The sequence below is a fragment of the Choristoneura fumiferana genome, chromosome 17, assembly GCF_025370935.1.
Source record: "Choristoneura fumiferana chromosome 17, NRCan_CFum_1, whole genome shotgun sequence".
NCBI lineage: Eukaryota > Metazoa > Arthropoda > Insecta > Lepidoptera > Tortricidae > Choristoneura > Choristoneura fumiferana.
Window position 1 is genome coordinate 18338157 of NC_133488.1, and position 13589 is coordinate 18351745.

General features: G+C 37.7%; 1 protein-coding gene across 1 annotated transcript in view; it reads left to right on the top strand.

Moving 5' to 3' along the window:
* Positions 1–13589, top strand: part of LOC141437266 (formin-like protein) — a 122347-nt gene that overhangs the window by 86308 nt on the left and 22450 nt on the right. The window contains 1 exon segment of the mRNA XM_074100529.1: positions 12268–12438. Within this exon segment, the coding sequence (XP_073956630.1) occupies positions 12268–12438 (171 nt within the window).

Consider the following 13589-nt stretch of genomic DNA (forward strand, 5'->3'; position numbering starts at 1 on the left):
CGCACCCACATTGTTGACATTACCGCATACGAGAGTAGATCTAGTCCTGGAGATTACCAAAATCTCGGTGTGGTACCGCTTTCGCTAATTCCTCACTCAAGTCACTCAGTAATTGTGTGCAAAATATTTAGTAGGATATTTCCGGTCATCTTTGCTGAGTTCGGTAGACATTAGGATTGGTTTATTAGTTGATGCTTGAAATAGAATTAGTGGTTTTCGTGAGTTAACTTCGGTCACATCCCAAAGAGAGAGAAAGAGAGAGGGAGCGACAGATACAGACCCATCCTCCACTTACTATTTACAGAAACTATTTTCTATTAAGTTATCAGCGATTTAACGGCGTCCATCTCAAAACATTTTTATTTGCTTAGACCTTTTTTTTACTAACTTCGACCCGCGAATTTATCTGCCAAGAATTCGTTTATCCCTTTTCCCTACAAAACTATCTACATACAAAAAATCATCTTAATCGGTTTAAGCGTGAATAAGTAAGAGACAGACTAGGTATTTTACAGTGCTAAAACTGACATGAGTTCACGACTAGCCTCTTGATTGCCGAAACATCGATGAAACTCGGAATCGAGGAAAGCAAACATCTATTTAGATCGCTTTCTCAATTGAATGAACCTACATTAGTAATTTAATTTAGCGCCTTATAAGGTCAAATATCATTAATTTGACACCACTTAAGGGACCCTCGTCACAGACTCACAGCGATGTTGTGTTCTGATAAAATACTTAATGAAACTGCTTTTTAATAGGACGTCTTAATAGAAAACTACGAAAAAACCGTACCTAACAAGATAGTTCTCTATAGCCTCCATATTCGAGTGATGACTACTATAGAGTTCATGAAAATGATAGGAGTGAATGAAGTTAGTTTCGTGATGTCATCCTGAATGCAGTGTCAAACAATCGAGCCATTACAGCGCAAGCGCGGACATCGAACTTGCGAGACATATGCTCTTCGCTTCCGGCGCCGGCACTACGCTGTGTGATCCTGCTATTAATTCTCGAGTGAACGCTTTATTTATATCGTCTTTGGTTTTAGTTATGCCTCCTGTCTCTAACTCTTTTGCTTTGAGCAAGGTCGACTGTTCTCGTTGTTTATGTTCATCTCTACCTTGGCTTAGTTTATATTCATTAGCCTTTTCAGATTATACATAGAAGGTGTATAGCGTGGTATGAAGGATGTGAACTGAATTTGACCTCAATAATCCCATTAGTTCTTTTTACACTGCATAATTATGTTTGTTAGGGCCTTCAAGCCCAATGACCACAACTCCGGTGCGAAATCAGCCAACCGGACAAATCATGCCATGGCAATGGCATCGGCTTGTTTGCAAATAGAACTAATTGTATTACAAATAAATATGCTTTGTCATGCATGAGACTTTTTTTCTAACAATAAGACGGACGTCCCAAGTAATTTTGTTGCTCGGCAGATTCTGAGATACAGAGCGCTCATTATATAGAACCCACAACTCATCTAGAGCTATTTGTGATGATTCGTACATATTATCATGAACAGCGGCATTCGTAAGCAGACGAACTGCCAGATAGACCTCCATTGTGACTGTATTATTATTCTCTGGACATAAAATTATGCGGTTCCTATTCATCATATTTGTGGGAAGAATAGGAAGTAAACAACCTTATTGAAATCGAGATATAGCCATGTAATACAGTTCACCAACGTTAATCACTTTCTTAATGTATTGCTTTCGTTCTTCATACTCGTATCATTTCAAATCTGTAAAACCATTTTCCTGGATTCCATTTTCATTTACGTTTTCTGGGTTAAGTGTAGAATTGAATTAGTTTCTTTGTAAATTTTCTACTTATTCGACAAAAAAAAAACAAAGATTTTTAGTACTATGCGATAACTTTCTGTAATGAATTAATAATGCCAAGGAAAAGCCTGACGAAAATTGAAACAATTAAGATTCAGTAAATGTTAATAAATTAATGTGGGAATGTGAACTTTGACTGCGCTTGTTAGGTTATGATAATGGTTTTGTTTAAAGTTGTAATGCAATGAACACATAAATCTGTCGGCTTCAAACGGTGCAGTCGCAGCTGTATAGTGTCAACATGCCTCGCTGCTGTGGTGTCGTATGGCGTGAGTCAGATAACATCACCAGCGCGTGCAGTCTTGCAATCCTGACCAACCATCTTTCGTGTCCTGGATTTCTAGATCTCATTTACATGTACAACCAATAAATCTTTGTTTTTGAGCTATCTACAATAACGATCGTAGTCGAAATTTTGTCAACGCTTTTTTCATCCTGATGATGTAATTTTATCCTTGTTCGCAAGATGTTATCATCCACTTAAGCAAATTCGAGTCGCTCCAACTCGATTTTATCACTCGACTCTCCGACCAAGCCTTTTTGCACCTGCCTGTCCATATTTAGGGTTTTACCACGTAAAGCTTTCGGGTCGTCCTTAAACTGGGTCACCTGCCAAAGCAAGCCATTCTTTTTCGCGTGTCCATTGTTTTTTCCAATTAATCTACGGAGCTGCTAATTTGCATACATTGGGGCACCCTCGGTGGCGCAGCGTGACGTCACGCGGACGGACGTCCTCCGAAACGCCTTTTGTTGTCTGCCGGCCCACGACCGTGATTAATAACCTTCATGCGTGTTTATGCTGCAATACACTGGAACCTCCCAAAGGCCTTCATGTTTTAAGGCTTTTAATGTTTATTGCGTTGCGTATTGGACGTTTCCTGTAATTGGTATCTTTTTGTGCAGCCACTTGCTATTGAGCATGCGGATGTTTTACACAACGGAATCCCGTTTCTGATCCGTATCTGTTGATGTGCTACGTGAGAGAGTAGCACCGAAACTTTCTGTTTTATTTTATTTGCTAAAGTACGCGCGTGACCGTGTCTAACAAACAGCAGGCATCTGCGGATCGCAAGAGCCGAATGCAGTGAGGTGAGGACATACAATGCGAATGTCACCTCTGAACCGGGCGGTCGTAGTCACGGCGAGCTTTATGTGCAACTCACGACGCCCACCCGCGGTGTCATGCGATCCTGGTCTGGTATGCGGGAGTGTACTTGGACCTGTTTGATCTCGTAATGTATTGGTACTGAGACATATGATGCATCGCCTTTCAGAATAGATTGTCATTTGTTTCATTTCTTTAATACAATCTAAGATACCGCTATTTTCTTTCAAGTTTAAAACACCGATGTTTTTTCTTGTAATCAATAATTAGTGAAAGTTGTAATTGGCAATCTTATTAAAATAATGATATTACTTACATTCTCCACCAACACTTAGTATTGCGCTTTGACAATCACGATTGAGATCCACGCCATTGTGCGGATAGATACTTAGAATATGCTGAACCGAGTCTTGCTTAAGACGGCAGACGGCACGCAATGTCGAAATGTTAATTAAGCATCCCTATAACGAGTCTGATTAATTCGTCGATCGTTCATACGACTCTATTGATGCTTAGGATGGACGCATCGACAAACTGGATATTACTAAAGTTATTTTGTTAAATATTTACATGATGAGTAGGTACGTTTAGCAGATGTAGAATAGTAAATTAATGTAATATGTATTACACTCGCGGTGATATTTGGTTTCCTAACTGATCTGACAATGTAAATAAATAAGCTTAAAAATATTGAATTTTAATCTTAATAATTAAAAATTTGATTTCGAAACACGTGAATCAACATGACAAATTACTATAAAATATCAAAGTTAAAAATACTATTGCAATAGTCATTGTGTAGGTACGAACATTCCCTTCTAGGAACGCTCGGTAGTAAAGTAACAGTTCAAAATAGACTTTTGAATTATTCGTTCTCTGAACTGGAAAAACGTGTTCGATTCTCTATGGTTCCGTGAACTCGAGGTTGAATTTCGTTACGTTGGTAACTATTACTAATCATTGTAATTTAGGACTTGACTCAGTCGAAGGTCGCGATATATTCGAGCATGCGTTTTGGAATGGTCTCCTTTATTATACAGCTGACTCATTAAGTTTAATATTAGTGCTGTGCTCGATCATAATTTATCGATTGCGTCTACGGTGTATGATGTGGTATGAGTTTGCCATACGCCAGGCACGCCGCAGGTTACATACTTTTTTTTTTCAATAAAAATGTACTCGAATCTAACTTAATAAATAATTCGCAATATAAAAGAGATAATTCACTTAAAAACACATTTAAATTTGTTGCGCATCAAGCAAGCAATGCCGACTGAGAAAGAAACTATCAAGTATTAACAGAGTGACTTTGCGTGACATCCCCATATTTTACATGATATAGCGATCATAATAGTGCAGGCTATTATTTTAGTAATTTTTACCTTGGTAATGTCTTCCTTCTCGATCCGGATCAGAATGGTGTGAAATGTGGTCATGAATCCAAACAGAATCCTACTTCATATTTTGTTTTATGCTGTTCTATTCTATCACTATCACGAGATCTAAGAGCGTGTCTTGAGGAACTCTTAAAATAATTGGCTTCCGGCGCCCCCGTATTGATTTTCCCATGACTGCGTCAGGTAGGATTAATGTCTCTTTAGTTACTTCCATTTCCTAAAATAGTTTCACTCACTTTCTCACGCGACCAACGGATTCGATTACAAACGATGATCAACTACTGATCCGATTTGCTTGCGGTTGCGGCGGCTACTGGCTTTTTGATATTACTTGTATTAATTAATATTAACTAATTATGGTGTATTCAATGTTATAAAAAATCTTGTGTTTTTTGGTCCCAATCCGAGATTATAACAATAGTAGACTGTACAACGAGTGCATAAAACACACCATTTTATCAGAAACGTTTATATCCACCCGAGTCGCAGGCGTGAGTTGATAGTTGATAAAAAATAGTACACTGGTGACTATGAGTAAAATTAAGTAAATAAACTGCATTTTCATAGCTGTTGACGCCTGATGACCTTAGACGAAGAACATAATTTATTATTAGAGAAGGGCAAAATATCCCAATTACTTTCTTTGAATTTTTATGATCAGATCCAAAAGCGATGAAATATGAGTAGGTAGCAAAATCATCGTTATCTCAATTATCCTTCCAGTAGCAGAGTCGTGCGCTTCATCGATCGATTCTTTCGATCGATTTCTTCTTCATCGATTAATTAAAAAGAACAATGATACAAGATTCAATAAGCGGTAGTGCCTTGAATGAACATTTCTCATGCTACGACCTTGACTTTTGCTGAACACAAGGTTACTTCTTGAAGTAATTTATTTTCAAATGAAATCTTTTTAAAACTGATATTTAGCGTCTCATTTTTAGAAATAAAGGGCACTAAACAAAACGAAGCTACTGCTCATAGTATCTATTGAAAATTAATATTCGATTCATATTCACTTCGGATTGACCAGTGCACACGTACACTTTTTGCATGCAAACATATTAGTGACAAGAATCTTCCTGTAGCGCTATGATTGCGTCAGAGCCAATTTGTGATCAAACCTAACAAACACCGAACCCCTCCGGATAGCCTGATTTGCAAGTTCTATACTCGATAATGTCCGACAATCCCCCACATAGTCGCTATATTCACAATGTCAGTGGAGCATCGCATGCGATGAGGCCTCATTACGATTCCAGTCGCGAACCGTTTCCTCATTGTATTTTTATGGGTGATTCATAAGATACTCCTTGTTGAAGTGCGACAACTTGTCAGACACAGGTAACTTCTGTTTCGTGATGAATTGCTTCAAATTTACACCAATTATCTTATTCAGTTGATTTGTCGAATATGTCGTCTACGTACACTTTTTATCCATAGTCTCTAAGCACTTGAAACTATCTTTTCAGTTACTCTCAAGCGACTTGAAAACTCATTTTTCACCTATTAAACGCTAACTGATTCCATCTTGCGTGCGAGGATAACGCATGCCACCACTGTCGAGTAGGTTATTCGTTATCGACAGATCGTTAAAAGCGGACGCGAGCGCTCTACGTTGCGGTCACTTGCAACTATCTTTTCACATTAAACGTAACTCCATCTTGCAATAACATGCCACCACTGTCGATAGGTTATTCGTTATCGACAATCGTTAAAAGGGCGCGGCGCGGCACTACCACGCTAAATATAGTTTTTTTTTGTTTACACAAGATTCATTCACTCCAGGCGAGCCCAAAATAAAAACTCAACCATGACTCAGCTGTAGGTAGGAAACATTAGTTTTTTTCTAGATTCTATTGTTCTTGTGTTTCGATTTCAAACTTAAACTAGTGTTTTGCTCCAAGTGTGATTATGTTCATTGCTAGCGTGGGACGGATGAGGATTTATAGCCTGCCAGTCGCCAGCTGACATAAATTGTCGTTAAGGGGCTACCCGAGGTTTTCATCGATTTTGACAAGTTTTGAATCGTATCTCCTACTTTTGCACTACAGATAGAATTATAAGTCAAACGGCTATCGGTTCTCCAATCTTTTATCTCCATTTTTGTCTACCGGATTTTGAAAAAAAAAAATAATACTTAATTTTTTTTTTTTTTAAACATTGTCTGAAAAAAAAAAAACACTTAATTTGTATCTCTATTGACGTGAAAGATCTAACATATACGAAATCTACATATTTGGGTTCGTCTTTGACGTCTCTAAAAACTGGTCGAGGGTTTTCATTTGAAACTAATTAACACAAAAGTTATGGCCAGAAAACCAGTTTTTTGGCCTAAAATTGTTCAACTTTGATGCCAAATATTTCGAAAACAATGAACTTTAAGTAAATATGGGATACTATATTGCTCAAAGCCGTTGTTGTTAATATAATAAGCTACAAAAATCATTACAAAACTAAGGAAATCAGATCGAAGGACATTGGGGTATGTGATCCCCTTAAGGTTTATCGTTCATGCCACCACTGCAAGTTTTTCAGAACAGGTGCTTCGCTACTTGCAAACAGCTTGGTCAACCGATTACATTACTTAACTTTCTTTCCATATCCATAGCCTAGGGGTAATTTCGAAATTTCAGGTACTAGTTGATTCACCTGATTACAACGATGTGAATATATAATTGCTATCACCTTTCTAATTATACTATAAGAAACGAGTAATTAATTCAAAGAAACTTCTTTTACAATTGTAAATAGGTTTACGTTTCCCATAAACTTACTCATATTCTATATATCGGTATTCGTTTTAAAATCACGGGCGATGTGATGCCATTAATTCTTTATCTGCTATTCGGACGCCAATCTTGTAATGTCATTCCAATTACTATATAATGGTCTGCTCCGTCGTAAAGTTTGTGGCGGCTCGTAAAGAGTTACGATCATTCGACGCGACTGAAAGGGCTATTCTAAATTGAAATGACGACAGTCATATCGATTTGGAATTATTTTTGACTTGTCCTGTGTACCCTTTCGACAGCTCCGTTCGTAGAAGTCGCAAAGAGACGTGATTAAAAACTTTTCTTGAACTTTGTTCATTAGTTTCGTTCACTGTCTGCAGGGGCATAGACAGCAGCTGCGAGATCTGATTTCTCGTATCTAAATACAGTCGCCATCATAAACATCGAAACTGTCTAGATGGTCAAAAATATTTAAATTTTCGACCATCTAGACATCTCCGATGTTTATGATATTGACTGCACTAACAATCTTGACAAATAAAAGATTCTCTCATATTCATAGTTACGATGGAAAATAGATAAGTAACTGAATTAAATTGACAATGGTCATAACAGTTTTTAATGATTTTCAGTTTACGTAAAAAAATATTTGTTGCGGGATTTAAACCGTGATTACCTTCCCGTAAATATCTTATCCGCCTCTACCCATCTACCGGTGATCATGATGCGTCCAACTACATACATCGAAATATCGGGAGCTCACTCGCGATGTACCATACCTTAACAAACATATTTAACGGTGACATTCTCAACTAAGAATAAATTTGCGAAACTTTGGAGTCAAAATACCTACCTAATTCTGTAACCAAAACATTTCATTTCAAATTCACAGAACACAATAAACACTGTAATCTCTACGGAAGTTGACATTTAAGAGGCCTATTTACAATCATGCCTTGTCGCCCGATTTGATAGGCATGCGTTCGCGCATGTCGATCCGCGACGTGACTGTCAGATCTGTCAATAACACGTGTTACTTTGACACGTGGTAAGAACTGTGCGTCGTTAATTGTCTGCTTTCATAAGAACGCTAGTTGAAGTAATTTTAACATAAACATTAGAAATACTATTATACATTCTTCTATAGAATGTTCGTTATGTAGAACTTTTAATGGCTGATACGAGTACTTCAAAATTACGACGTTTCTTTGATTTATTTTGATTGTAATCGTTTTATACGAAAACATTAACATTGATCCGAGCAGAGCTAAAAGCATTTAATTATTCCTATTTGTGCTTTCATAGTGTAAAAGTTACTTTGTTGCTGACCGTACCTAGAACTAATAAGACCGTTATAAACTAGCTACAAGTCGTGAATAATTAGATTTTCTACTTTCTAATTAGATATTTATCGATTGCCTTCCCGGTGCTGGGTGCTAGTAATTTTTGAACCTGCTCATTATACCGCATAAGGCGAGCTATTCACTCGGGTTCATTTACATCGGGAGATGGGGCTGGTGATACGCTGTGCGACACGCCTTCCTAATCAGAGACACTGTACGTCGGTACATATTACGTCCTTTCGAGAATCCAATAGATACAACCTTGAACATATTCCCCGATGATTACGTCAGTTTTATGTAACTAACTTACAAACTTCGAAACGTTGTTTAACTTGTCCGAAACTTTTCAAAGAGTTCGTCAGCACCGTAAGTGTTGTTCAACTCTGAACGAGTCAATGTTAATTTCAATTATGTTTGCACTTTCGTCTGGTTCAGTGAACTTTGCAACGATAAGCGGTTTGGCTAAATTCACGTATCAGCTCAAGTGTCAAGATGCACGATAACCGGTCAAGAAGTCATTAAAATGATGCTAACGGCTTTAAAAACATTGTGATAAAATATCAATTATAATTCTTCCTGTTTAAATTATTCATCATCATCTCAGAATATGCTCATACGTCCACTGCTAGGGACAGCCCTCCTCTCAGGATGAGAGGGCTTTTGCCGTAGTTCCCCCGCGCTCCTAGTGCGGATTAGGAACTGAAGTTCACAAGAACACTATTGAATTGTTTCCCTTCAACGTAACGCTGACCTCGGCTTGGGAGGCCATAAGTTAAACCACTAGGCCACCACGGCTTTTTATTATTTTTCGTTTATATTATTTGGTTTTTCAAATTAAAAATGTCTATCCTTGCGGATTTATATTGAGGCTTTATGTTCCGCAGCCTCAAGGTTGTTAATATATCTACTTTAAAAGTAAAACTCCAAGGGAGGGCTTTTGATTAAAGACCTCGCACACGCATAAAACGCGTAGGTTTACACCGCTGCATCATAATTGGACGGCACATTATGCTAATACTCGTGTGTCATTAAGATCAAATACTACAACTCAAATAGATGGTCGCTAAAGAAAAACAAACCTTATATCATCAGAATTAAGAATAACAGTCCCATAAGTGATGGCAATGGTAAGTTTGTCGCAATAGAAGTTGTTAAATGTGAGTTGTGAGTCACTGGAGATGATTCCTATTTCGATAAGAACTGATAGGTAATGGGCGCGTATTAATTGTTGTTAACGGAGGCGAGAGGCGAAGCTAGTTTAAACGTAAATGGAGGATGGAGTGAATGAATAGTTACTTAGCAATCCGCCATGATCTTGGAATAAGATACAACGAAGTAAAACGAAACTTATCTCCAAGTTTCTTACAAAATTGTAGTAACAAGTAACTTTTTGAACTCCAGATATGAGTTTCTGCTAATAATCTAGGTAAATGTAATAAAATTGTTTATTGAAATACTACAAGACGTTGCTTGCGTGGTACGGACGATAAGGCTAAAGTTACGTAATTTATTTGGACTCAACTCTCAAGAAGCATAAAACAGCAGTACAAAAAAATGTTAAGACATGTTAAAGACGTAAGTTCGCGTGGTAATACTTTAAAGAAAGCCAGGTACCAGGCTGCGATGGGGTTGAAATTTAAGATTTACGAGTACAAAGTAAGTTAGACAAAGTGCACTAGTTTTGTGCATATTATAATTATTCAGAGACTTGACGGTAATAACAGTAACACTACTAAAATAGCATGTGCCTCCACGCTGAGCCTTGATCCTGTGGAGGAAATAATAAGTTTCAGTTAAAAATGTAACAAGTAAAACCTACACATATGTTTACCAAATTTCAAGTCAATCCGACCACAGTGGGTCAGTCAAAATGAACTTATGAGATTTGATCCAACAACAATAACGAACAGGCCAAGTTAAAGAGAAACAAAATGTAGGATTAGTACTATCTAAATCGAAGTGCTAACTCTACCGATTAATCTCTATGGAATAAGATATTTTTTATTATAGATTCTACAATAAATCCAGCCATCTGCTCGGCTCTAACATCACTGAGAATTTGCAGCGATCGTTTCTTCCTTCGCTCCAATAGCTATTTCAGGAGACGTAAGTGTTGGAACAATGTCCAGCAATTTGCCACTGTCGCAACGGAGCCAATTAGCTCCCATTCGGGTTCCGTATAAGTGGTTTGTCCTTAGCTGCCTGCAGTGCTGAACTAGAAGACAAGTTCGGACTTAACACGTAACTTTGTTAGGGATGTTATGGGCGTTTTCCACAATTTGTTTATCTTTTATTCGTAAAACTTCTAAAAAAACATAATCTGATGTTAAATACATAATAATATGTTAATACCATGTGTTCCAAAAGTTGTAACTTTCTCTCTGTAAAAAAGATTTCATTCGATCCTATCAACGCATTTATTTTTATTACCGGTCAGTAACGTTAGATACACACTGACACAGCGTATAGTCTTGATGATTCGTTTCGTCTATTGTAATTCCTGGAATCGACACATCATTATTAATATTGTGTTATGCATTCCAAATTATAAAAACACAAGTTCTTACTAGACTGACGTCAAATAAAATAAACTTGGCCATTGTACTATTCCGTCAATAACAGCTATTGCTTATTGCGCGTTTAGTTATAATATTTACAGTTTACATGTTTACGTGGTAAAACATGAACCACTGCTGGATTGACATTCCTATTCCTTTTCCAAGAATCTCGGTCACTCACTATTAAGTGTTTTTTTTTCCTCTAAATATCCGATCCAACATCCTCTACACTTGCAATACAAATTAGGAAAAGAATCAATGGTGTAATAGTTGCTACCATTATGCTAGCTGTTGCCCGTGACTCCATTTGCGAAAACGTCTTCCAAATCCGATGTGCTGCGTTCATGTGACGGAGTAACAAACATCCAAACTTTCACATTTATCAGTAGGAAGTAGGAATTAAAGATGTCCATTAATTGGAAAGTAGTAGAAAAATCGAGGGGATTGCTGAGAAAATTTTACTACACGGCAACCCTATGGATCCCGTTAGCGCAGAGTACCAATATCTTGAAAACTGGTTCAATGCTAGCTGATTCTTGTTTAGATACGCCCGGGCAATGATCGTGTTTGGATAGTGCGAAACGTCAATAAAGCGAGCCACTGGAGGAGAGTTGTTTGATTTTTGGACCCGACATCGTGTGAAACCCGAGGGCTACCACAATGAGAGTTTTAATCAAATATTTGAAGTGTACGACTTTCAGATCAGGAAATTCGATTTTCAACTCCCATATGCAGGAAAGGGCTTACCAACATACTCACCATGAGATAAAATTCGGGTCACATTCAAGCTTGTCTATTGCATAAGTTTGTCCAGCTTTGTCGAATACAACCAAGTGTTTCGTGGTTGTGCTTGCTACGATTGTTCAGTCATATCTTGAACATCCCATCTTGAATTAGTGCTCCTTCAAAATAATATTATATGTACATACATAAAACGCTTCGCTCTATCTCAGCATGGTTTATGTTGAAATGGGTTTAAGAGTTAAAACAATGTTTAATTTCCAAGCGGACCGAACTAATTTTATTACGCTGCTGTCAATCATGGCTTATCTTTTTATGGACTGCAGCTGCACCGAAAACTTCACCCTCTATGGCCGACATGTTAAAAATAGGTTTAAGATCCTTACGCCAACAAAAGTAAAGTTATTTGTAGCGTCCAATCAAAACATCGACTGTATTTAATAACTCCGTTTAATGTTTAACCTTTATCCAAGTTCATATTTTGATATAATGTTTTTGTTTTAATTTTTACTATAACTTCTTTTCTATCTTCCAGGCGTCAATGGACCTACCTCCTGATAAAGCGAAGCTGCTTCGCAACTACGACCTGGAGAAGAAATGGGAGATCATCTGCGACCAAGACATGGTGCAGGCGAAGGACTCACCAGCACACTACCTCAACAAACTTAAGACTTATCTGGATCCGAAGGCGTCTAGGAGTCATAGGGTATGTATCTACAGAATAAACGCTACTAAAATGAAGAATGTCAGATCAGACTAGAGCAAGATGTAAGAGGGATAGGAGAACGTAGTTGAGTGAGAAAATGAAAGAAATTAAAGTACCAATATCAATGTATTTGTCACTTTCCCCAATCCCATAGGTAGTTTCTAGATTGTACGAGTAAGTGAATAGCCAGCGGGGTCCTTCCATCAGATAGGAATAATAAATGCGACGTAGAGAGCACTTTGACTGCCAAACTGTCTTGAGCTGTTGTACTGTGTGTTGCACGATAAATCACAAAAGGAACACTTCAGAACGTACATAAAGGGTGCCCGTTACACAGACAATGAGGCATAAATCACCGCTAAGGTTCACCATTTGCGAGCAGCGCAATCTACGGAGACAATCGGTAATAAGCTGGTAGCTCGAGGTAATTACGGTACCTGGACTTTCTTTCCGATGTTAACAGGGATACCAGAGTTAGGTCGCCTAGGGCTGGCGGCTAGCGTAAATAAGGGCTTTGAGAAATTGTGCTTTAAAGTGCCATAGCTGTAAAAAGTAGATAAGGCGGGGACCTAACCTTTTCCTGTTTATGGTGAAGCTCGGTAGCAAACGAACATTAATTTTAGCCGCTGCCATAAGCGAATGAAAAGAAGTGTTTTTTATAACGGTAAAAAGTAAACGTAGAAGCTTATATCTATATTAGCAACGTGTTAAAGTTAGTAAAAAGGCTATCTTGGTAAAACAAGAAATTCAGTTGGCAACGCCGCAAGATATATGACTCTTATATAAAGTGAGTGTTGGAACGCTGCCACTTATGGACGGATAACAGTTTCTGAATGGAATACACATCTTTCGTATTTCAGACATTCACAATAAAAGCCCTAACAACAACAACCCCTTAACAAGTAATTGATTCAAACACTCGTTGATAAAGAAAGAAGTAGGGTAAATTAGGTGTGTAGGATTGTTTACGATAGCTGATCTCTGGATGGTCGTAAAATTCTATTTTATTTTAGAAGTGGATATGCCATCCCACTATTGTTTGCTTAACTGCTTAAGTTACTAAAGTTACTTTGATACTCCTAAAGAATCTTCTTCGAAATTCCCATGGCCGTCTCAAAATTACAGCAATCAATGATTCGTTTGACGCTACG